The sequence below is a fragment of the Stegostoma tigrinum genome, chromosome 14 (assembly GCF_030684315.1).
Source record: "Stegostoma tigrinum isolate sSteTig4 chromosome 14, sSteTig4.hap1, whole genome shotgun sequence".
Classification (NCBI taxonomy): Eukaryota; Metazoa; Chordata; class Chondrichthyes; order Orectolobiformes; family Stegostomatidae; genus Stegostoma; species Stegostoma tigrinum.
In genome coordinates, this window is record NC_081367.1 from 71,509,460 (window position 1) to 71,534,313 (window position 24,854).

The 24,854-nt window shown below is 43.9% G+C and overlaps 1 protein-coding gene across 2 annotated transcripts in view; it reads left to right on the forward strand.

Moving 5' to 3' along the window:
- The window catches only part of plod2 (procollagen-lysine, 2-oxoglutarate 5-dioxygenase 2), a 147,487-nt gene that overhangs the window by 77,923 nt on the left and 44,710 nt on the right, over positions 1-24,854 (forward strand). For both annotated transcript variants that reach the window (XM_048542003.2, XM_048542004.2), the window contains exons 5-8: positions 3,003-3,115; positions 3,605-3,668; positions 8,152-8,249; positions 12,249-12,350. In XM_048542003.2, the coding sequence (XP_048397960.1) occupies positions 3,003-3,115; positions 3,605-3,668; positions 8,152-8,249; positions 12,249-12,350 (377 nt within the window). The remainder of the gene's footprint in view (positions 1-3,002; positions 3,116-3,604; positions 3,669-8,151; positions 8,250-12,248; positions 12,351-24,854) is intronic.

The window sequence follows — 24,854 nt, forward strand, 5'->3', positions numbered from 1 at the left end:
ACTAAAGGCTGTATTAGCTACTGTTGTTAATTTATAATGGGTAGAAAGGAAGACTAGTGGTGGAGTGATCTAATTTCAAGCCACCAGTGCCAAATTATGTGATATTTGCCCCTTTGTTCCGAGCTATTGTTAGAAATTACTGCACACCTGACTGTATTATTGTGCTCTCTAAATGAGCGCTTTGAGGCATCAGGAAGATCACATTCCTCGGCACAAAACACACCACTTGAATTTTTGGCTTCAGACTGTCCAGGAAAAGGGGATTCATGAGTGATGAACGTTTAATTTTAAATGAAGCCATAGAAACCAATAGGAGATGATAAGCAGCATTTGCTGTATTTGTTCAATTTGCTGTATACCAAACAGGGTGCCGTCCATTCATGTTCTTTTAGAATGATTTCTATTCCAACCACTAGTCTGAACTGTATCTCACACTTTTGGCAAAATTTCCAAGAGGCTTGTCTTTCACTTGAGCTTCAGCTCTCCACCCTCCTTTCAAAAAAAGGCTCACAGAAAGAAGTGATTGTAGACATTCCACATTCTGTGGTGATGTCAGCAATTTACAAAGAAAACGTTTAAATCCCGTGGCCCAAGGCAAACTCATCACAGTGTGAAACAGCCTCATTATATGTAACAAATACCGATGCCAGACTGTTTTGCTTGCTAGTGCTTTGATATCAGTTATACAAGGTGATAGAATGCTTGCGCTTAATATTCTAATGTCTTTGACACCTCAAAATTTGCCCGTCTTGGCATTAGGTGACGAGGTATTTTGAAAAGCTGAAAGCCAGTGGCCTCAATTTCTGACTGAGTGAAGAAAATTTACAATTTGGCTCTGTAAATGTGGCAGACTGCTGACAGTAAGGTGTCGATATTCCACAACAGCATTCAGCAGCCACTGTGTAAATGTTTGATCAGTACACTGTTATATATCATAGCAGCAGTATGTTGTCTGAAACACGACTGTCAGCCTGATTGATTGCGCTGAAGTGCTTGTGCGTAATTAATATGCCAAACTCCTGGATTAACATATGAATGAATAGCTTTCTGGTGTAAAGGAAATGGTGCTGGTATCTCAGAGATAGTAGGAACTGCAGATGCTGGAGAATCTGAGACAACAAGATGTAGAGCTGGATGAACACAGCAGGCCAAGCAGCAGCATAGGAGCAGGAAGGCTGATGTTTCAGGCAGCACTTTCCAAACCCACGACAGTTATGGCCTTAAAGGACAAGGGCAGCAAATGGGAACACCACCATCTGCAAGTTCCACTCCAAGCTTCTCGCTGTCCTGACTTAGAAATTGTTCACTATTGCTGGGTCAAAATCTTGGAATTCCATTCCTAATGACCTGTTGGGTCCACTGACGGCACGAGGACTGCAGCAGTTCAAGGAGGCAGCTCACCACCACTGCTGTGAAGGGTAACTAGGGACGGGCAATAATTATTGGCCAGCCAGCGACACCCACATCCCACAAGTGAATAAAAAAAAGCTGACATCCAAATTCAATTATATCGGTTGTGATCACCCAATCATTTTCACTCTGGCTCAGAATTATTGTAACTGTGTGTAAAACTACAAAGCTGATGTCTCCTCAACATCGGGGAAACCAAGTGGAGGCTTGGGGACCGCTTTGCAGAACACCTACGCTCGGTTCACAATAAACAACTGCACCTCCCAGTCACAAACCACTTCAACTCCCCCTCCCATTCCTTAGATGATATGTCCTTCGTGGGCCTCCTGCAGTGCCACAATGATGCCACCCGAAGGTTGCAGGAACAGCAGCTCATATTCTGCTTGGGAATCCTGCAGCCCAATGGTATCAATGTGGACTTCACCAGCTTCAAAATCTCCCCTCCCCCTAACACATCTCAAAACCAGCCCAGCTCATTCCTGCCTCCCTAACCTGTTCTTCCTCTCACCTATCCCCTTCTCCCACCTCAAGCCCGACCCCCATCTCCTACCTACTAACCTGATCCTGCCCCCTTGACCTGTCCGTCCTCCCTGGACTGACTTATTTCTTCCCTAACTTCCCACCTACACCCGCCTCTTTGACCTGTCTGTCCACCTACCTTTTCCTCTATCCATCTTCTTCCTCCCACCCTATTTATTTCAGGTCCCCCTACCCCTCCCCCAGTTCTGAAGAAGGCTCCAGGCGGGAAACGTCAGCGTTCCTGCTCCTCTGATGCTGCTTGGCCTGTTGTGTTCATCCAGCTCTACACCTGGTTATCTCAGATTCTCCAGCATCAGCAGTTCCTACCATCTCTGAAAACTGCGGGCATGCTTAGTTTTTAAACATACAAGACAGTACAATAAACTTATTATTGTACAGCATTTATGGGACCAGGAATGTGGCGGTTGATCAAATATTCCAGATAATCGAGGTCCATGTAATCAATGACAAAAGCACACACCGACTAATAGAAATGTAAAATGGTGGCGGGGGGGGTATACACATCACTCTTATACTTTATTTACAGCATAAATCACTGAAATAATAATGCAGCGTTGCCTTAAATGAAACATACCAGCAGACAGCTTTCTCACTCGCACCCTCAACTGACCACTCGCACCTCAATTTAGAGAAGTTGACTCGAAATTGAATCAGCTGTTGATACTTTCTATGGCCATTTAATTGAGCAACAAGTGTTTTTGTACTGAGGCATACTAATTGGACAGAATAAATCCGTAAACTTTGTGGTGTTTGTTTTGCTGGTTCAACAAGAGTATCAGTTCACAAGGTACTGGTTAAAACAGAAGTAACTGTAGTATATTTTTGGCAGCACAGATTCAGGTGGGTTGAGGGGTCTCTTTACCATATGTTTCTATGATACAGCCTCTGAGCAGACAGTGAGTCAATATAGTGATGTGCGTCCAGTTTTCACCAGATAAATGCTCAGCTTTTACGTTAAAGCTGTCGTGTCCCCTTGTTGAAGCCTTTTGTTTTAGTGACTAATGCATTTTGGCCGATGATTTTTGTTCTGCAATCGTTGTGTTTTCTTTCAGGTATCATTGGCTATGCCTCTTCCGTAAATCGCATTGTGGAGAAATGGCAACTTCAAGATAATGATGATGATCAGCTCTTCTATACCAAAATTTATGTGGATCCTTTGAAGCGAGTAAGTACATTTTTACACTTCTCTGAGATTTGTCTGCATCATAGAATTCCTACATTGTGGAACCAGGCCCTTCAGCCCAACAAGGCCATACGAACCCTCACAGTATCCATCCACGCAACCTTCACGCCCCTGGGCACTTTAGCACGGCCAGTCTACCCTAACTTGCACGTCTTTGGACTGTGGGAGGAAACTGGACCACCCAGAGGAAACCCATGCAGACACAGGGAGAATGTGCAAGCTCCATAGAGTCACCCGAGGGTGGAATCGAACCTGGGTCTCTGACAATCTAAGGCAGCAGTGCTAAGCACTGAGCCACTGTACTGTCCTAAATTATGAAGAGGCGATAATAACTTTCATTGCTTAGTATATATTATGGTTTTGAAATGGCTGGTTACTCTTCCGTTGATTTTCTAGACACAGAATAGCACTTGCAATAACTTGTCAGATGGTGCTTTTTTGGGATTAATTTTCATCTCTCTATTCTTCTAGCTTTCTCTCAACATAACTTTGGACCACAGGAGCAAAATTTTCCAAAGCTTGAATGGGGCTGTAGGTAAGTTCAGAACTTCTGCTTACAGTATCAGTGTGATATGATAATGAACTGCGAATGCTAGGCAGCAAGCAACTCTGCCAAGTTACTTTTTTTGGACATAACTATTATTTTCTGTTTTCAGTCATTAGGAGAAGCTACTGATGTGATGCAGAGCTTGTATTAGTAAACTGTATTTTTAATATGTTTGCACCCAATTCCCTTTCAAATATCACTAACATTCTTTCTTAAATTGTGGATCTTTCCAGTTTGAGATTCTGAGCAAATTTTGTCCCAGATGGGTTCAACTTCAACTTAAACTGGGCTAAGTTTGATTATACTTCATGCTAAAGGAGATATAACTTCACTTTTGTTCTGCTGTCAATTGAGGCTATAAACTGGAACAGAGAGCCAGGCTGCATCACCTTCAACGGTGGGTTATTAAATGGTTTCAGTCTTAGTATTATCATTTATTAAAGCTGTGTGTTAAATTGAGCAGCCCTGTTAATGGGCTTCTGCCCTGATCTCTGTGAGGGATGGCTAGATTTGGAATGGAAAAGTAGCATCACTTTAGAGGAAATGGAAAAATCCAGTCAGGTTGTGAAGCCATTTCTACAGTCTGAAAGTTTAGTCATCAACGTTTTGCATTGTGCATATTTTAGAGTCTAGTCAGATTCGTACTGTTGACAAAAACAGCCAATCTGACCAATTATTGCCCCATTTGCAAAGTGTTGAAAGATGTCTTTAGCAGTGCCATCAAATGGCACTGAACAACAACCTGCTCAGTGATGCAGTGATAATGGAAACTGCAGATGCTGGAGAATCCAAGATAACAAAGTGTGAAGCTGGATCAGCACAGCAGGCCATGCTCCTGAGATGCTGCTTGGCCTGCTGTGCTCATCCAGCTTCACACTTTGTTATCTTGCTTAGTGATGCCTCTGTTTGGGTCATGCTAGAGCCACTCTGTTCCACATCTTGTCCAATGTTGGTCAAAGCATAAGCCAGTGTTTGATCCCAACCCCAACCCTCCCATGTCATCTCCAGTAGCAGCTGACAAGCTGGGGCAAGGCCATGGGGTTAAAATTGGTGGGTGGGTCACATTGCCATTTTCACCCCTCCAACCCCAACGCCAGTCGGTATCACCACCCAGCAGAATCCCATACTCCATTGCAAGGCTACCAAGTCAAAACCCCTGGTGGGCCAGCTGGAGGCTCAAGAGCAAGAGTGTCCTCCTGTGTCTGGCAGAGACCCGCTCCAGTCTGCCTGACTAGCCTCTTTGAGATTGCCTTGTCTAATCTTAAATATTCCCTGCTCCAAGGCTCCATGATGGTGATTGTCTGCAGTCCCAGTAGTGTCCACTGCCTCCTGGTGGTGCTGCTAGGACTGACAGCTCTCAGACATTTGGTTGGTTGATGGTTTTCATAGGAGGCTGATCTTCCCACATAAGGACATGACCTTGTGCTTCACCACTGCTTGGCGGTCATAAATTCAGGCACATTTCCCAATCAGGCATGTTCCCAACTGGCCATCTCATAGGCAGGGCCACAGTCTCTCCTAAAATTTATCCCAGGCACAAAAGAATAAAATTCACGTAACAAGGTATAGGGCTGGGTGAACACAGCAGGCCAAGCAGCTTCAGAGGGAGCAGGAAAGCTGATGTTTCGGGTCTGGACCCATTTCTGAAGAAGGGTCCAGGCCCGAAATGTCATCTTTCTTGCTCTTCTGATGCTGCTTGGCCTGCTGTGTTCATCCAGCTCTACACCTTGTTATCTCAGATTCTCCAGCATCAGCAGTTCCCACTATCTCAGAATCCCAGTGGTGCTTGATGCCGTGGACATCAGGGCAGCATTTAACTTGAGCATATCATCATAAACGTCATCCAAATTGACTTCAGAGGGGAGACTCTGCCCTCGAGTCACCTAGCACGAAGCAAGATGGTGGTATTCAGAAGCTGCATGAGATTGCTGCAGAAGTTCCTCAGGGCAGTGTCCTAAGTCCATGTTTTATGAGGGACCTTCCCTCCATCGTAAAGTTGGAAGTGTTTGCTGATGGTTGTGCAGTGTTCAATTCCATTCGTAACTTTTCAGGGAGCATAGTGGTCTGTGCCTGCGTACAGCAAGGCCAGGAAAATATTTTGGTTTTGGCCTGATGAGTAACAAGTGCCATTCACACCATGCACCTGTCAAGCACTGGCCGTCTCCAAACAGGACAGCCTGACCATGATTCAAAACCATTTCCATCACTAGGTCCCCACCATCAACATGCTACTGGCTGCCATTGATCAGGAACATAACTACACCAACAGTCTCAACACTGTGACTGCCTGTCAACCTCCTGACTCCCCATTGCTTGTTCACTATCCAGAAGGCACAAATCTGGAGTAAAATGAAATATTCCCTATTTGCCTCCAATACTCGATGGGGGAGGGGGTGGAAATTGCCACTGTCCTGGAAAAGTCAACTCAACTGGATGGGAATCTAACTGACCCCTTAGATATTCCCTCCTACCACCAGAGTGGCAGCAGTGTATACCATCTGTAACTCACCAAATCTCTTCCACACTCCGGAACTTCTGTCATTTAGAAGTTCAAGGGCAGCAGGCAAATTGGGATGCCACCAGCTATAAGTTCCCTTCTTAAGTCTCACAGCATTAAAAATCCTGAAACCCCGTTTGTAACAGCACCGTGAGTGGTCCCCACTCTATATGAACACAACAGTTGAGAGAGGAGATTCTTCACCATTTTCTCAAGTGGACTTTAAAACAAGACACAGATGTTGCTGTCCTCCTCAGGAATGCTCGCACCCCTCAAGATGTGAAAGTTAAATGACAGAAATGATCCCATAGAAACAATAAATCAGCTTCTGGTAAGTTAGTTATTCATTTATAAGGGATATCTCTCTAATTGAGATATGAAACCCGAGTGAGAGGCGTTGTTTTAGTGTGCCAAGCCTCAAACACAGTTTTCAGAATTTTTCAGTTCAGCGTTTACTTTGACTGCATTTAACTGTAAACAGAGATTTTTGCCAGTTCACTTGAATTCCTAAAACCTCGTGATTTTCGTTCATCTTGCCCAATTCAATTTTGTGTAGCGCTTTCTCTTACATATGGTCTAGAACATGGAACAATACAGTGCTGAACAGGCCCTTCGGCCCTCGATGTTACGTTGACCTGTAAACTAATCTAAGCCCATCCCCCTACACTAGCCCATCATCATCCATATGCTTATCCAAGGACTGTTTAAATGCCCCTAATGTGGCTGAGTTAACTAATGTTTTGTCGAAGGAAGAGTAGGTTTATAAGATCTAAGGTCTGAAAAATTCTCACTGACTTGTGAAAGGTTAATGAAATAAAATTTCCGCAGGTCTCCGTGGGTTCTAAAAATTCATGGTTTTCTGGATGACAAATCTGAAATAATGCTTGACTCATTGCAAATTCTGTGAATCGACTATCACCAGAATTTTTAAAGTGCTAGTATTGTCTAGCACTTGGATTTCATCTATAAACTAGGTGGGAATTTGTTAAAAAAAATGTCAATGGTTTGTAGCGGTTTTATTATTAAACCAAAAGCCTGAATGATAATCTGGTATACATTTCATGAAGGTCTTCTAGGAGCAGATTGAATAGCAGGCCTATTCACTAAATGGAAATATTGGAAAGCTGTGAAGAGAAGAATAAAAGATTGAGACTTAATGATCTCAGCGAGCAGGTACAGGCAGAATGGGCCAAAAGGTCTACTGTGCATATGTAAAGGTAGAATGTAAAATCGCCATTGTCTTACCAAACCATAAGGCTGCTGTCACGAGAGAGAGACAGAGTATGGTTTACCCTGAACGCCATCAGACCTTGGGCAAAGGGAGGGGCAGAGAAGGAGAATCCCTCATGGTAACCTCAGCTGGTGCAGGGATTGTTGGCATCACTTGTAAGTGTTAAGCCCACACTGTTGTTCACAATGTGCGTGATGTGCCAGGGTGGCACAGTGGTTAGCACTGCTGCCTCACAGTGCCAGGGACCCAGGTTCGATTCCACCTTCCGTCAACTATCTGTGTAGAATTTGCATATTTACAGCATGTCTGTGTGGGTTTTCTCTGGGTACCCTGGTTTCCTCCCACAGTCCAAAGATGTGCAGGCTAGATGGATTGGCCATTCTAATTTTCCCCGAAGTGTCCAGAGATGTGCAGGCTGGGTGGGTTCCCTTTCCACAAAAAATGCACGATTACAGATAAGGGGTGGGGGGTGTGGTCATTCTGTGGGTCTGGGTGGAATTCTCTTCAGCGGGTCGGCGTGGACCTGATGGGCCGAGTGGCCTGTTTCCACACTGTAGGAATTCTACCCAGGAAAGACTGGATCAAGGGCTTGAAAAACCAACTCTGTATCAATGTTTCAGCAGCTTTCTTTGGTTACTTTACTATCCTAACCTCTCTGATTGTGTATTAAAAATGTTTGTAACTTGCAATAAAACAAGCCTCCGACAGTGAATTTTAAAAGAAAAATTCTTTTTTGTTTCCAGATGAAGTAGAACTGCGGTTCGAACCAGCAAGGGTCAGAATCAGGAATATAATTTTCGACACGTTACCCGTCCTCATCCATGGCAACAGACAGACCAAAGTATGGGAGTTACGCTTTTAAATGTCCACATTGAAGCATCTTACCTATGTATTTGCTGCTCCTTTTCACAAGCTCTTAATCAAGTATGGACTACCAGTGTAGAGTTATATAGCACGGAAACAGACTCTTCAGTCTAACCAGACCATGCCGAAAATGTTCCCAAACTAAACTAGCCCCACCTGTCTGCGTTTGGCCCATTATCCCTCCAAACCTTTCTTATTCTTGTACTCATCCAAATGTCTTTTAAATGGTGTAACTGTACCTGCATCCACCATTTTCTCAGGAAGTTCATTCCACACATGAACTGCTTTCAATGTCTCAAAAAATATTGCCCCTCATGTATTTTTTAAAAAATCTCTCTCCTCTCACCTTAAAAATATGTCCCCTAGTGTTGAAATCCTGCACCCTGGGAAAAGACATGTACCTTCACCTTATCTATACCTGTCATGATTTTATAAACCTTTATAAAGTCATCTCAACCTCCTAGATCATATATAATGTATTGCTGGAGCTTGAACTGTGGCTTTGAGACCCTGTAGGAGGTATGAAAGAGCAACGAGACACTCATTGTTCTCTTCCATGTTTGCTTATTCCCTTTCCACAAAGCAGGAGTAAACGCTTGTGTCATACCTGACATTAGAGAATAGCAAATGTAAGTCTCAACCTCACCATTTCGGTATGAGTCTGCCTGCTCCTTTACTGTTCCATCAGGTTAATTGGTGCCTTGTTTTGGATGCTTGCAGGTGGTGGTCTGTCAACCAGAGAGCGCTGTGCTGCTAATGAAATGTGAGGCTGGATGAACACAGCAGGCGCAGCAGCATCTCAGGAGCACAACAGCTGACGTTTCGGGCCTAGAGATGCTGCTGGGCCTGCTGTGTTCATCCAGCCTCACATTTCATTATCTTGGATTCTCCAGCATCTGCAGTTCCCATTATCACTAGGGGTGTACAGCTGTTCGTTTTCACCCCAAGTTTTGTAATTTATTGGGTTGATATTTCGGGTTTTTGTTTCCAGTTTTTCAGCTTAAACTCTTGTATGCTTGTTTACCCAAACTCTGAATTTTCTTAGTGTGCCCCCAGTTTTCTGTCTTAACCCTGTAGGATTTGAATTACAGACAAGAGGCCATTTGGCTCATTACGGTTGTGCTGGCTCATTAAATGGGCATCATTACCTAGTGCCAATCTCCTGCTTTTATCCAATTCCAGGCATATTACTTTTAGTACAAATGATCATTTAGTACCCTCTTGAAAGCTTCAATTAAGATAATTGAACTTTTTTTTAAGGTATTAATCCTGTTTCTGTGATTAAAACATTAATTTTATTTGCATGCCCCCATCCCTCAACTTTAGATTAAATGCATCCTATTGTATTAATAGGAGTATATCAGTCATACAGCACATAATATCAATATTCAGATAAATGAATTGAATTAAATTTTTTTCAGAATGTTTTCCCATTTTGTCATGAAGGCGTGCTACATTTTAGTTCCTCAAGTGATAAAGGCCAATTTTAGCCTCTCATCAGTGCCCATTATTTGAGAATTAACCCACATGGTAAATGTTACAACAATGGGGAAGAGGGGCCAACAGAGCTGCTGAAATGAACCTCCCTCTAGTTGGCAGCCACAGAAAATGGGCAGGAATGGGTGGGCGGTGGTCAGTACCTGAAATTTGCTGCAGATTCCTTCTTCTCTGGAGAGTTCAGGCATGTTGCCACAACAGTAATGCTATCAATAGGGGAGGTAAGTGCTGCCACATGTACAAAGTTTGCCTTTCTACTAGGGACCAACTAAACTGTCGAAATAGGGATTAATAGGTTTGGGCTTTGATTTACATGGGAAATAAACAGCCAATGTTTGTACATAAAGTGCACTATTATACTAGAACATAGAAAAGTACAGCACAGTACAGGCCCTTTGGCCCACGATGTTGTGCCGTGGAATAATCCTAATCCAAAAATAAAATAACCTACATTCCCCTCAATTCACTGCTGTCCATGTGCACGTCCAGCAGTCGCTTAAATGTCACTAATGACTCTGTTTCCTCGACTTCCACTGGCAAACTATTCCATGCGCTCACAACTCTGAGTGAAGAACCTCCCGTTGACGTCTCCTCTATACCTTCTTCCTAACACCTTAAAACTATGACCCCTCGTGACAGTCAATACTGCCCTGGGGAAAAGTCTCTGGCTATCGACTCTATCCATGCCTCTCATTATCTTGTACACCTCGATCAGGTCACCTCTCTTCCTCCTCCTCTCCAGAGAGAAAAGTCCGAGCTCAGTCAACCTCTCCTCGTAAGACAAGCCCTCCAGTCCAGGCAGCATCCTGGTAAACCTCTTTTGCACCCTCTCCAAAGCCTCCACATCTTTCCTATAATAGGGCGACCAGAACTGGACACAATATTCCAAGTGTGGTCTCACCAGGGTTTTGTAGAGCTGCAACATAACCTCGCGGCTCTTAAACTCGATCCCCCTGTTAATGAAAGCCAAGACACCATATGATTTCTTAACAACCTTATCCACTTGGGTGGCAACTTTGAGGGAGCTATGCACTTGAACACCAAGATCCCGCTGTTCCTCCACACTGCCGAGAATCCTCCTTTAATCCTATATTCAGCGTTTAAGTTCAACCTTCCAAAATGCATCACTTCGCATTTACCCAGGTTGAACTCCATCTGCCATTTCTCAGCCCAGCTCTGCATTCTGTCAATGTCTCGCTGAAGCCTGCAATAGCCCTCAATACTATCAACGGCACCTCCAACCTTTGTGTCATCAGCAAACATACTAACCCACCGCTCAACCTCCTCATCCAAGTCATTTATAAAAACTACAAAGAGCAGAGGCCCAAGAACAGAGCCCTGCGGGACACCACTCAGCACTGACCTCCAGGCAGAATACTTACCATCTACAACCACTCTCTGCCTCCTGTCAGCCAACCAATTCTGAATCCAGACAGCCAGCTCACCCTGTATCCCATACCTCCTGACTTTATGAATGAGCCTGCCATGGGGAACCTTTTCAAATGCCTTGCTGAAGTCCATGTACACCACATCCACTGCTCGACCCTCGTCAGCGTGTCTCGTGACTTTCTCAAAGAACTCAATAAGATTTGTAAGGCATGACCTGCCCCTCTCAAAGCCATACTGTAGAATCAAGTGCATTCAAAGACATGAGTAAAAGGACCAGGAGTAAACTAGCTGACCAGTCATGTTCAGCTTAAAATCATCCTGCCTGCCTCCCATATCCCTTGATTACATTATTAATTTCTCAATTAGTAGAAACATAGAAAATTGGTGCACGAGTAGGCCAATCCGCCCTTCCAGCCTGCACCACCATTCAATAGAATCATGGCTGATCATGCAGTCTCAGTATCCCATTCCCACCATCTCCCCATATCCCTTGATCCCTTTAGTCGCATGGCCATGTCCAGCTCGCTCTTGAAAAAGGTAATGAACTGGCCCCAGCAGCTTCCTGTGGAAGAGAATTCCACAGGCTCACAACCCTTTGTGAGGAAATTCTTCCTCAATGTCAGTCCTGAGTGGCCTACCCCTTATTCTTAGACTGTGATCCCTGATTCTGGATTTCCCTAACATTGGGAACATTGTGTTTGCGTCTAGCCTATCCAGTTCCACCAGGACTTTATATGTTTCTATGAGATCCACTCCCTCATTCCAGCGAGTACAAGCCCAGTCAACCTCATATTTCCTCATGGCAGCCCTGCCATCCCAGGAATCAGTTTGGGCAATCTTTTCTGGACTCCAATAGCAAGAATGTCCTTCCTCAGACTAGGAGACCAAAATTGCACTCAGTACTCAAGGTGTGGCCTCACTAAGGCCCTGTATAACTGCAGCAAGACATCCTTAATCTGATACTGAAATAGATGGCAATTTAATTTTACATATTGAGTTGCTGAGTATTTCTTTTTATTGTAGATTTTAAGAAAGCATGTTCTAATGTCATGTTTCTGGTATTTCTGTCTTTTTTGTGCCACTTGCTTAGCATCTGCTGAACTATCTTGGTAACTATGTCCCTGATGCCTGGACTTCAGAAACAGGCTGCACAGTTTGTATTGAAGATTTGTTGGACCTGTCTACATTGGATGTGAGTCTTTGATTTGTTTTCACACTTAGTTTGATGTACAGGAACCAAAATACAGAAATATGCAATGTATCAGATGGTAAATTTGAGAAATAAACAAGCTCACAAAGATGATATCTAAGCAAAATAGCACAGATGCTGGAGGTCTGAAATAAAAACAGAATTCTTTGGAAGAACTCTGCAAGTCTCTGTGGAGAGAAAAACAGCTAATGTTTTGAGTTCATATTTGCCTTGAGGGGGAAAAAAAAATGTTTATTTTAAGACAAAACAATTCTCAGCAAATAAGCAGCTCTGGTGAAAATATTTTTTGAATGTTCCATGATCATCATCAACATCAAGAATAAGCTCAGGGTCTCTCTTGTCTTTTTGTACAGTTATTTCCTGAAATTATTTAAATGCAGTGAAAATAGAATGTCAGTCTTGAAGAGGTGCTCTTTTAACCACACTTCCCAAAAGGATTATGCACAAGAGTATTGGGCACCAAAGATATCAGGATTATTTGTGATAACAAGGTGTAGAGCTAGATGAACACAGCAGGCCACGCAGTATCAAAGAAGCAGGAAAGCTGATGTTTTGGGCCTAGACCTTTCTTCAGAAAATATGAAGAAGCTTGTTATCTCAGATTCTCCAGCATCTGCAGTTCCTACTGTCTCTGAAAAGGGATTATTTATGTGTTGAGCCATTGGAAAAACTGGGTGTCAAATAGAACTTTTTCATCAAGCTCAGGCCAGGGGTGAGTCATTCACTCACTTGGCCCATGATTCTGAGAGTATGACTGTGTCAGGTTGTAGTTTGCCTCGTCTGTGAGACAGCTGTCCCGATTTTATCACTAACCCCCAACATGTTAGTGAGGAGGACTTTGCAGGGTCAACTGGTCTGTTTCTGTCTCGACCTAAAATGTCTGCCTTCCTGCTCCTCTGATGCTGCTTGGCCTGCTGTGTTCATCCAGCTCCACACCTTGTTATCACAGATTCTCCAGCATCTGCAGTTCCTAGTAGGCCTGTTTCTACTGTTGTCTTTTCTGGTGCCTAGGTCACTGCCAGGTGGTCCTTCCAGTTTTGTTTTTTTTCTTGTATCAAACACTATAATGCCTCAACAAAGTGGCTTGCTAGACCCTTTAAGAGAGTAGTTGAGATTCAACTATATTGCTGTGGGGCTGGCATCACATAGGGGCCCGACCAGGTGAGAGCAGCAGATTTCATTTCCAGGCAGTCATGAGTGAACGAAATGGGTTTTTCTGACAATCAACAACAATTTCATGGTCATCAGTAGATTCTTAATTTCACACTTTTTAAAAAAAATGAATTCAATTTCCACCATATGCTGTGTTGGGATTCAAACCAGGGTCACCAGAGCACAAGCTGAGTTTCTGAATGAGCAGTCCCATGATAACACCATGTGAACATCGCCATCCCTGTTTTGAAAAAATTAAAATTGGGACTGTTTTTTCTTTGAGAGAAGGAGGGTGAGAGGAGATTTGATGCAGGTTTTCAAAATCAAGAGCAGGCTGGATGGAGCAGAGAGGGAGAAGCTGGTCCTGGTCTTAGGAGAAAAAGAGCAAGAGGGCGTAGATTTAAAGTTTTGCGCAAACAAAGCGAAGGTGAGGTAATAAAAACTTTTTCACCCAGCGAGCAGTTAGGAAATGGAATATACTACCTGGAAATGTAATGGGGGCTGGTTCAAATGAAGGCATTGGATGATTATTTGGGTAGAAATAGTGGGCAGGGTTATGGAAAGAAAAGGCAAGAGTTTGGCACTGGGGGATTGAACCTGAGCGGACATGATGGGCTGAAAGGCTTCCTCCTGCGCTGTTACAATTCTGTGATCAGTATTTGTCTGCAGGTGCCCTGAGAACTGTCAGTTTTGTTCCTAAGGACGATCACTGCAAGGGAGTATTATGACCCTCAATTCTTCAGCTCTGCTCTTGCCTCCTGTGTACACAGACTAGAGTCACAGTGGGGGCCTAATGAAACCCTGGCAAAACTCAAAACGTCCTCACTGCTTGTTCCATAATTACCTGATAATGAGGTGAGAGGAGGGGATAGGTGAGAGGAAGAACAGGTTAGGGAGGCAGGGACGAGCTGAGCTGGCTTTGGGATGCAGCGGGGGGGAGGGAGCGGAGATTTTGAAGCTTGTGAAATCCACATTGACACCTCAAGCCACACCTCCATTTCCTACCTACTAACCTCATCCCGCTCTCTTGACCTGTCCGTCCTCCCCGGACTGACCTATCCCCTCCCCACCTCCCCACCTATACTCTCCTCTCGACCTATCTTCTGTATCCATTTTCAGTCCGCCTCCCCCTTTCTCCCTGATAACAAAGTGTTGGGCTGGATGGACACAGTAGGCCAAGCAGCATCACCTCTGATGAAGGGTCTAGGCCCAAAACGTCAGCTTTTGTGCTCCTAAGATGCTGCTTGGCCTGCTGTGTTCATCCAGCTCCACACTTTGTTAACTGCACTTGCTGTGTATGATTACTGTAGTAGTTTATAAATAGCTATTTATAAACCTGTATGTGAAACTGGGAAATCAGGGGAAACTTTTATGCAAGGCAGGCTGTTGATTGGGAGCGAGTGCAGCTTATAATAAATATATCATTTGAAGACTGAAGGTAATTGCTTTTAAATCTGTGTTTTGGGTATTTTGCCAAATCTATCTGCTGGAAATTTACAGTCAGTTGATCCTGAGGGATTGGTGTAAATTTGAGTAAGTAGCTACTAAAGGTGCAGGAATTAGAAAAACAGTTGTTGAGTATGTGGTCTAGATATTTTACTTATAAAACATCAATTTAAAAACATGGGCTGTGTTGACCATTCAACAGAGGACTTTGAAACTGAACAGTTCCTTAGATTAGGTACTGTTCCAATGTTATATTTTTCGTTTACAATGAATGCCTTCTGTGTAAATTGTGTTGTAGTGTAGGTGCTTGTTGTGTTCATTGTTCATTTGCTCAAAAAATACAAATATCATTTTGTGTATAAAGTTAGTTTATGCTTGGAGGGCCTCAGTTTTGAGGGCTTGTGGGGTACAGAGTAAGTAAACACACTTAGTTAAATTGTTGTCGACATCCTGACCCATTTCTTGTGAGGAGAAGGTGGAAATATAACTGCACCTACAGCTCTACTGTTACTCCTGCTGTGATGTACATGACTCCTGTTGGATGCAGGTGGGTTTTCCTGGAGCATCCAAAAAAGCTCTACTTTCTAACCCCAATGGTGTACCTTACCATTTCTGGATGTCTTGTTGCAACTTCTGTTTCTAGACAGCAGGGTAGAATGAACGACCAATAGGGTATTCCAAACCACTGTATATAGAAAGGCTACGCGCACTAACCAAATCCTCAATTTCCACAGCAATCTCCCCAATGTCCCACAGAGGACGTTATTCAAATGGAACAAACCTCACTGCAACATTGCCAGAAATGCACAGGAAGGTGGAAGAGTGCCTATACACGGTCTTTCCTAACAACGGATATCCCAACAATTTCACCCACAGGTGCCTGCTCGATCGACGATGCCCAGAGTACATAGTACACCCCAATACGCTGGCCACACTACCCTATATCAAGAATATTTCAGAATAGACAGCGAGACTCACGCGACCACTAGAAATCATGGTGGCACGCAAACCCACAGCCACAATACGACAAACACTCACAAGCACCAAAGGCTCCATTCCCATGACATACAGGACCAGCGTAATTTGCAAAATACCTTGCAATGACTGCAGCAAACATTACATTGGCTGGATCAGAAGGAAACTAGCCATCAGGATACATGAACACCAGGTAACATCAAAATAACACAACAAACTTTCCCTCATCTCACTGCACTTGGACAGTGAAGGCCATCAATTTAACTGGGACAATGTGACCATCCCAGCTCAAGCCAATCACTGACAGGCACAGGAATCCCTAGAGTCCTGGCTTTCAACCCATAATGAAATCAACAAACATGTGGGATCAGACCCCATATACAAATCCATGCAAAAAATAACCAGGAATGAGACAACCCATTTCACAGACCGTATCATACAAATACCAGACAGCGTAGAACAACATTGCATCATCGGAGGCCGCACTGATGATGTTACCCAGCATGGAGATGAAACATCTGTTCGATAACCAGCTAGCTCGGTGAGCAAGCCAACAACCTCATCCACAACCCGAGCTACAGATCTTCGCAAGAACCTTAGGCATAGCTTACCCTCCAGGCATCTTACCAGACAGCCTCCCCGCTGACTGTGGCAAGGACTAAACAAAACTTTAGGGTCGCGCATGAAGCAGAGTGAGACAGCGGACTAATATACATCCCTCCCTGATACGCTCAATGATCTTTATGTTCAGTTCGAGCAGAATGCCTGCAGCACGGTGACACCTGCCTCAGACGTTCCGTTAGTCAATGAAGTGTCACCCAGACTCTCAAAAAGGGACAGATTCAACAATTTATTGTTTTGCTGAAGTTTGAAACATCTACAAAACAAGACTGTTCAATGTCACAGCACAACTGTGTTAGATAGAGTGGTAATTAATCATCATCACCGATGGTTCCTTGCAGACCGAGATGATTCTTTTCCACTCTCTGGGTGAGTCAGTAGGTGGTTGTACAGACCAATATGGCTCCCGTGAGCCCTCTTACCCTTGGGGCAGCTGGTGGTCACGAGAAGTGGTGGATAGGGCATTGGTGTGACAGTGCGCTCCTTTTGCTGCTTTCACCTGACTTCCATTTTATCCGGACGGCGTGTCTCAAGGTGGCCGACACCTTCCCGGATGCTGCTGCTCCATTTTGGACCGTCTTGGGCCAGTGATTCCTGGGTGTCTGTGGGAACGCTGCACTTCTCCAGCGAGGCCTTGAGGGGATCACTGAAATACTTCCTCTGTCCACCTGGGGCTCGCCTGTTGTTTCAAAGCTGGGAATATAGCACCTGCTTGCAGAGTCTCGTGTTGGTCATGTTGCCATTGTGGTTTATAGAGTGGTCACTGACTCGATGCTGGGACTGTTGACCTGGTTGAAGACGCTGGTGTCGGTGCATATTTCTTCCCAGTAGATTCACAGGATCTTGTGCAGGTAGCATTGGTGATACTGCCGTAAGGTCTCTGCTGTTTTGATAGCATCTATCTATGTAAGAGATTGCTGTGCCAATTTTTTGACTGATGTAAATGGCGCAAAATTCACAAGTCACCCCTCCAAATATGGCACTTCCAGTTTCCATAGGGGTGGGCTGGAATCACTACCAGCTTTGCATGTGGGTTTAATGGAGCTGGGATTCAGCCCACGCTGAAGTAAGATTTTGGCACCCTTGAAGTGGACCCTGGAGTGTGCGCATGGGTCCTGCCAGCTAAAAAGTGGTCAGAACTTTGTAGCTTCATTTTAATTTTAAGCTTCATTTCATTTCAGACATAGGGCAAGCTGCCTGTCTTGGAATTGAAAGTACCAGTTGAAATTTGCATGCACATGCAGTGTGTGTGGCCATGCATATCAGCATGAGGGAAACGGGGGATATTGAATTTAATGGTGGCCTTCATCACCAAAAACTTTACATTCCTCTGCTTCTTTCATATTCACATAAAGAATTCTACAGGAGCCAAGAGTGAGTGAATTCTTGGCTCCATTCTGCTTTGGGTCTGTTCCTGATATTTGTTCAGCTAGAGAATAGTAGACATGGGATCTTGCCATTGAGACTCAAACCTACATAAAACAAACAATTTATCACAGGTGGGAGGAGATGGCTTCGTGGCATTTATTGCTGGACAATTAATCCAGGGGCCGAGATAATGTCTGGGGACTCCGTTTTAAATGGCAGATGGCGGAATTTGAATTCATTTTTTTAAAATCTAGAATTATGGAAGTTGGCAGAATTTGAATTCATTTTTTAAAAATCTGGAATTAAGAATCTATTTGTTCACTATTGTCCCTTAAGGATGGAAACTGCTGACCTTACTGTCTTCTGGAGAATGAGGGAAGGGCAATACATGCTGGCCTTGCCAATGAAGAAAAAGAAGGGATAAAGAATTGAAGTATGCCCTGTATGTCAGAATGTATTAAGATTATTTTATTCCCAACTAGAGATCTGAGTGCCATTTCGAAGGCAGTTAAGCATCAACCACATTGCTGTGGGTCTGCAGTCACGTTTAGGCCAGACAAGGGAAGGATGGCAGTTTCCTTCCCTAAAGGGCATTTGTGAACCAGATGGGTTTTACAACAATCAACATGAAGCTGTCAAATCCAGATGTATTTTATTGAATCGAAGACTTCCACCACCCGAGATGTGAAACTGGTTCCTCAGAACATTACCTGGGTTCCTGGATTATTAATCTTGCCATCATACAAATGGGCCATTGCCTCCCCATACCTTAACACAGCTTCTTTCAACACCTGTGGACACCCATTTGTGTTTCACAGCCAGTTAAGTGTAGTCGCTGTTATCATGCAGGAAGTTGAGAAACCATGTTGCATGCAGCAAGGTACAGACCACGAGGTAAATAATGATATAATCTGTTATAACAGTATTGGGTAAGGGGATAAGTTTCAGAAGTGTCTTAGATATACTCCTTGATTGGCTTCAGGTTGTGCCATGTAATATTTTACATTGACCCGAGGAGGGAGTTGTATCAGTTTAATGTCTTGACTGAAAGAGGGGGCCTGTGACAGTGCAGCACTCCCTGAGCACTGTTCTGGTGTGCCAACCTACATTGTGTTCTTTGGGTTGCCTGTTTAAACACCAACCTTTTTAACTCAACTGCCAAGGAGCTAACAAACGAAGGTGTAATTAGCCATGCCCCAAGTAACTAGGTTTCGTTGTGCTCATTTATTCAAGGTGTTAGTATGCCAAAGATTTCATTTGTAAAACTCAGCTTGAGTATGAGTGTGTTACAGGAGTGCATTATAATTAAGGATGAAGCTACAAGCATTATGGAATGACCTAGTGGTATTTAGCAATAAATGTATTGCAGATTTTGATTTCTTAAATTGGCGTGTAATACTGGTGTACTGTCTGACCCTGGTAATGACCTTTTGAGGTCTGACATCATAGAATCATAGATTGCAACTCAGTGAGAGTCCAGACTTGCATTATAAAGTGTGTGGCTTGCCCCTGCTGATGTGAAGGGTGCTGTGTTAGAGTATTTTTCTTGATCTGTTTCCAGGGTCCACGGATAGTGAGCAGACCAGTGGCTCTGGCTGTTATGAAGCAAGCTCCTGGACTCTGCTTTCGAAAGGATAGCACTGGAATGCAACTCCTCGCAACAAATGGGGTTTTGGGTTCTTCACTACTCAAATTAGCCGCTGACCTTTTGTCCTGCCCATACAGATTTTTGCCACCCAAATAGGTGTACCTTTCTGCAGCCACTTTCTCTTCAATTGAAACAAAAACAGAAATTGCTGGAGAAGCTCAGGCAGCAGCTGTGGAGAGAAATCAGCGTTAATGTCTTGAGTCCATTAATCCTTAACTCTGCTTTCTGTCTCCACGAGTGCTGAGTTTCTCCAGCGATTTCTGTCTTTGTTTCAGATTTCCAGCATCTGTGGTTCTCTGCTTTGTTCCATTCACTTGTAAATTTGAGTGTATATTCCGTTCACTCACTGCTTGGGAAGCATGAGGCTAAATCCAGAGTCAGGGTTAGCAGTTTGCGTGTAATTCGAGCAGTATGCCATGCAGTAGCAGACTGTTGGGGGTGGGTCATTTTTGCCCATTCTCGTTTCATGTAAGTACAAAAGTCAGTGAACTGGTACCTGCAATTCAGGTCAAGATATCCTCCCCTGGATCTGTAACCAGGTGAAAAATATCAGAATACCCTGAACCAGAATGTAAATGTTTACTTCGACGTGTCAACAGCATTGCTGAATATGACCCTGCTCAAGACATGCTTCAGTTGGTGTGATTGTTGTGAAGATGTTAACATTTCTGTTGGGATTGAAGCAGTTGACTGTAGACCAAATGTGCAGAGAGAATTGAACATTAGAGTGGGTTGTGAACAGTATAGCGAAGCAGCTGGAGGAAATGCAGCTGAAACGTTTGAATGTGTATCGTTCTTATCTGTTCGGATGTACGCTTGCTTTTCATGACGGAGGTGTAGGAAATTCTTGTTCGTTCAAACTGATTCGTGACGTGACCCTTCACGGCGTAATATTTCACATTAGCTTTTAATCAGTGTAAACAGATTGCAAATGTGTCAGGAATATTATCTGGAAATCTGTCCTTGGTTTGAACTGTTTTCACCGGGGAGAGAAGTTCATTTCTTGGGAATAGGCTGACAAAGCCAAATGAGATGTCTGTGAGTTTTCGTCTTTTGTTATTTTTTGAAGACGTTGCACATTGCAATGAGATCAGCCAAGGTCAGTGACATAGTGTAAAGCAAACTGCTGTTTGACCCACATACAATATGTATCAACTTTTCTCCATGTGGGAAACATTAGAATAGCATCAGGAAAGATGTCAGATTTAACCCTATAAGAGTGGCAGTGTATCTTGTCCATCCAGATGGAAAAACATTAAACATTTTTGTTAAATTTACTGCTTTGATTACGGTGCAGTTGAACCCAATCTTGTAAATCATGGAGCCATACAAAGATGGAGCTGATAGAAGCCAAGGTTCATCCTGTGTTAATTCCTAAACATTTTTACATGAGGATTTTATGTTCACCCTAATCATAGGGAAATATTTGTACTAAACTAAAACAGAAGCTGGCCAGGAAATGATTTATTGGCATCAGGCACAGAGTTGGCTGGGGGTGGTGAAGAACTCAGAGCAGTGTGAACATCTGCATGTCATCAATCTACACACGGCATGGTGGCTCAGTGGTTAGCCGTGCTGCCTCACAGTGTCAGGGGCCCAGATTGGATCCCACCCTTGGGCAACTGTCTGTGTGGAGTTTGCATGTTCACCCCATGTCTGTGTGTTTCGTCCGGTTTCCTCCTGCAATCCTGAGATGTGCAGGCTGGGTGGATTGGCCATTCTAAATTGTCCATAGTGTTCAGAGAGGTGTAGATTAGATGGGTTATAGGGGGATGGGTCTGAGTGGGATGCTCCATGGGTCAGTGTGGACTTCCTGGGCCATAGGGCCTGTTTTCACACTGTATGAATTCTATGAATACCTAAATATTTTCACTGATTCACAGAACTTGACTGTCTTTTTCCTGAGGCCTCTTGGTTAGGGATATCGAAGCACAGCAAATAGGAGTAGACTATTCAGCCCTTCGAGCCTGCTTTCCCCATTCAATATGATTATGGCTGATCATCCAAACCAGTTCCCAGTTTCTCTCCATAACTTTTAATCCCTTCAGCCCTAAGAACTATATCGAACTGCTTCTTGTAAAGATTCAAGATGTGGAGGTGTGTGTGTTGCACTGGGGCTGAACAAGATCAAAAATCACACAACACCAGGTTATAGTCCAACAGGTTTATTTGAAAATCAAAGTTTTCAGAGTCGCATTCCACCCAAGGAACGAATGAAAGTCAGAAAGCTTGTATTTTCAAATAAACCTGTTGGACTATAACATAAGTGTCCTGTGATTTTTGACCTGGTAAAGATTCAGTGTATTGGGTCTCAACCGCTTTGTGTGGCAGAGAACTCCAGAGGCTGCTGGTGAAGTTTAATGAATAAAATGTGGAATCGAGATCTGTTTTTAGTAATGGCGCCCACAAAACCCATACGAACCTACAAATTAGGGACAGAAGATAGGCTGTTCGAGTCTGCAAGCCTTCTCTGCCAATCAGTAAGGTCGTGACTAATCTGTTTGTGTTTCAAACATCGTCATGAAACCCCATCAGTTTGCTAATGTCCCTTTTAAGGAAGAAAATCTGCTGTAGGCCTGGCCTATACAAGTCCAGATCCACCACAGTGGGTTGACTCTTATGACTCTTAACAGTCTTCTGAAATGGCCCTAGTAAGCCATCCCATTAAAGGGGCAATTGAGTAACAGATGCTGGCTTTATCAATGGTACTTACTTCACACAAAAGAAGGAAAACTATGCACCAGGCAATTAGGAATGCAGCTTAAAGAACCCTTTAAAGCTTAAAAGTTCCCCTCAAAAAGTAGTATAACTTAGTTATCAGAATTGCTTCCATGTAATTTCTGTTATTCAAGTAGATCCAAGTTGTGGTTGATTTCAACAGTCCCACACAGTACAGGAAAGCCTACACAAATTTAATTATGGTCTAGAGAGGACAGCACCTTCCAAACCTGTACCATTTCCTTGTAGAATGACAAGGACAGCAGAAACATGGGAGCACCACCACCTGCAAGTTTCCCCCCCCCCACCCTCCCAAGCCACTGACTGTCCTGACTTGAACATATATCACCATTCCTTTGGTGTTGCTGGGACAAAATTGGGGAATGCAGTCCTGGTATTGTGCCTACCTACAGCACAAGGATTGCAGTGGTTGAAGAAGGCAACTCAACACTACCTCCTCAAGGGCACTTAGGGACAGGCAATAAATGCTGGCCAGCCAGAGAATTCCAGAGGCTCCCCACTCTTGGGAACTTCCTCCTCATCTCAGCCCTGAATGGCCAACCCCTTATCCTTGGACTGTGATCTTCTTTCTGCTGTTTCTGCCGTTCAGCTTTGGTTTGTGCTGTTGCCCCAAGCATATGATTCTCCTGCCCATCATCCCCAGAACTGAGGTGGACCCAGACGCCTTGGCAACTGCACTGCGTGACCAGTATGCAGAGTTTATCTGCTGCAGCTCACCAATGGTTTGCTAATCAAGCCCCTGCCTTGATGTCATTATGCAGTAAGTCAAGAGGAGCTAGGTAGACCCAGGATCCAGCTGTACAAGGGGCAACAGTTGAACCTATCATTGGTGTTCTGCTGCATTCTGTCTTCATCACCCAAACTAACTGAACCCTTCCAGCTTTACCTGACACCAGCTTAAGATGCCAACTAGAGAGTTCTGCAAACTGTCACCACCTCATAATGAGCATGGGTGGCATGGTGGCCCAGTGGTTAGCACTACTGTCTCAGTACCAGGGACCTGGGTTCGATTCCACCCTTGGGCAACTATCTGTGTGGAGTTTGCACATTCTCCCCATGTCTGTGTGGGTTTCCTCCAGGTGCTCCGGTTTCCTCCCACAGCCCAAAGATGTGCAGGTTAGATGGATTGGCCAATGGAAATTGCCCCACAGTGTCCAGGGGTGTGCAGGCTAGGTGGGTTAGCCACAGGGAATGTGGAGTTGCGGGGAAAGGGTAGGGGTCTGGATAGGATGCTCTTTGGAGGGTCAGCATGGACTTGATAGACTGAATGGCTAGCTTCCACACTGTAGGTATCCTACGATCAAGTTGCAGAGGTAGCACTCATTCACACCAAAATCTTCTTGGGTTCTAGTGGTGAGTTCCAACCCCTGTTTCAATGTGTTTATAAGATCAGTGCTGTTTCCTGGCACGAGGGCTGATTGTCAAATCAAAATCTGCCCAGTCAATAAGGGCAAGCTTTGCCAGTGATGTATTGAAACTTTTGAGGAGCATTTCCCTGAGGTGTCACAAAACAAAGAAGGAGGGCTCCAGAGTATTGCAGGTTGACCTACAATTCATGAACTGGATGTAAGTAGATTCTAGGCTGTTTGAATCATGATTCAGTCATTGTATTATTAATGTGGAGCCAGTTGGCTCAGCAGCTGGTTTGCAATGCAGGGTGGCACCAATAGTGTGGGTTCGGTTTGCACACTGGCTGATGTTACCATGAAGGACTCTTCTTCTCAACCTCATCCCTCACCTGAGGCACTATGACTGTCAGGTTAAACCACCACCAGTCATCTTTCTCTCTAATGAGAGAGCAGCCCCATGCTCCTCTTGAGTTAAGGCTACTTTACCTAGAACAGGACCTATCTTTCCCATACTGTTGAGAACATTTCTAGGCATGTTCATTCTTTAGTTTTATTTGAAAGCTCCCTTTGCATTTTCACAGTGTTACTCTGTGCAGTTGTGACATTGTTGTGATCTTATTAAAGTGCTTTGTGGTTTCAGAGATGAGTGGCAAGGCTGCGTTTATTGCCAATCCCTAGTTGTTGACCTGAAAAAGTGAAGGATGTTTATCAGTCCTAGCCATGGTTTTACTTGTCTGTGGCTCTCAAGCAGTATTTTACTTATATTAAAGGTTTTTATGAGATTATAAACATGTGAAAATTATTTGATCCAGGTGTGATTGTGGAGCAGACTGGTTAATGAACAATTGGAACTTTGTAAGTCTGTTCCACCTTTATGAACTCCCATCTCACATCCCTTCAGTGGCAGATTTAATGTCTAGTGAGCAGGTGAACTGAGCAGATGCAAAAACAGGTGTATTTTTTGCCCCTGTCCAGCCCCAACACAGCAGATTACCTATTGTGGTATGAATTATTTTGAGATCACAGAACTATTATGGAGCAGAGGAGGCCGTTTGGACCATTATGCCTGCCCTGGTTCTGTTCTCTTGTTAATCTCTTGCCTTTTCTCTGTACACTATTTCTAACCAAATAGTCATTCATCAACGCCTCAACTGAAGTTGCCTCCTCCATATTTCCAGGCAGTGCATT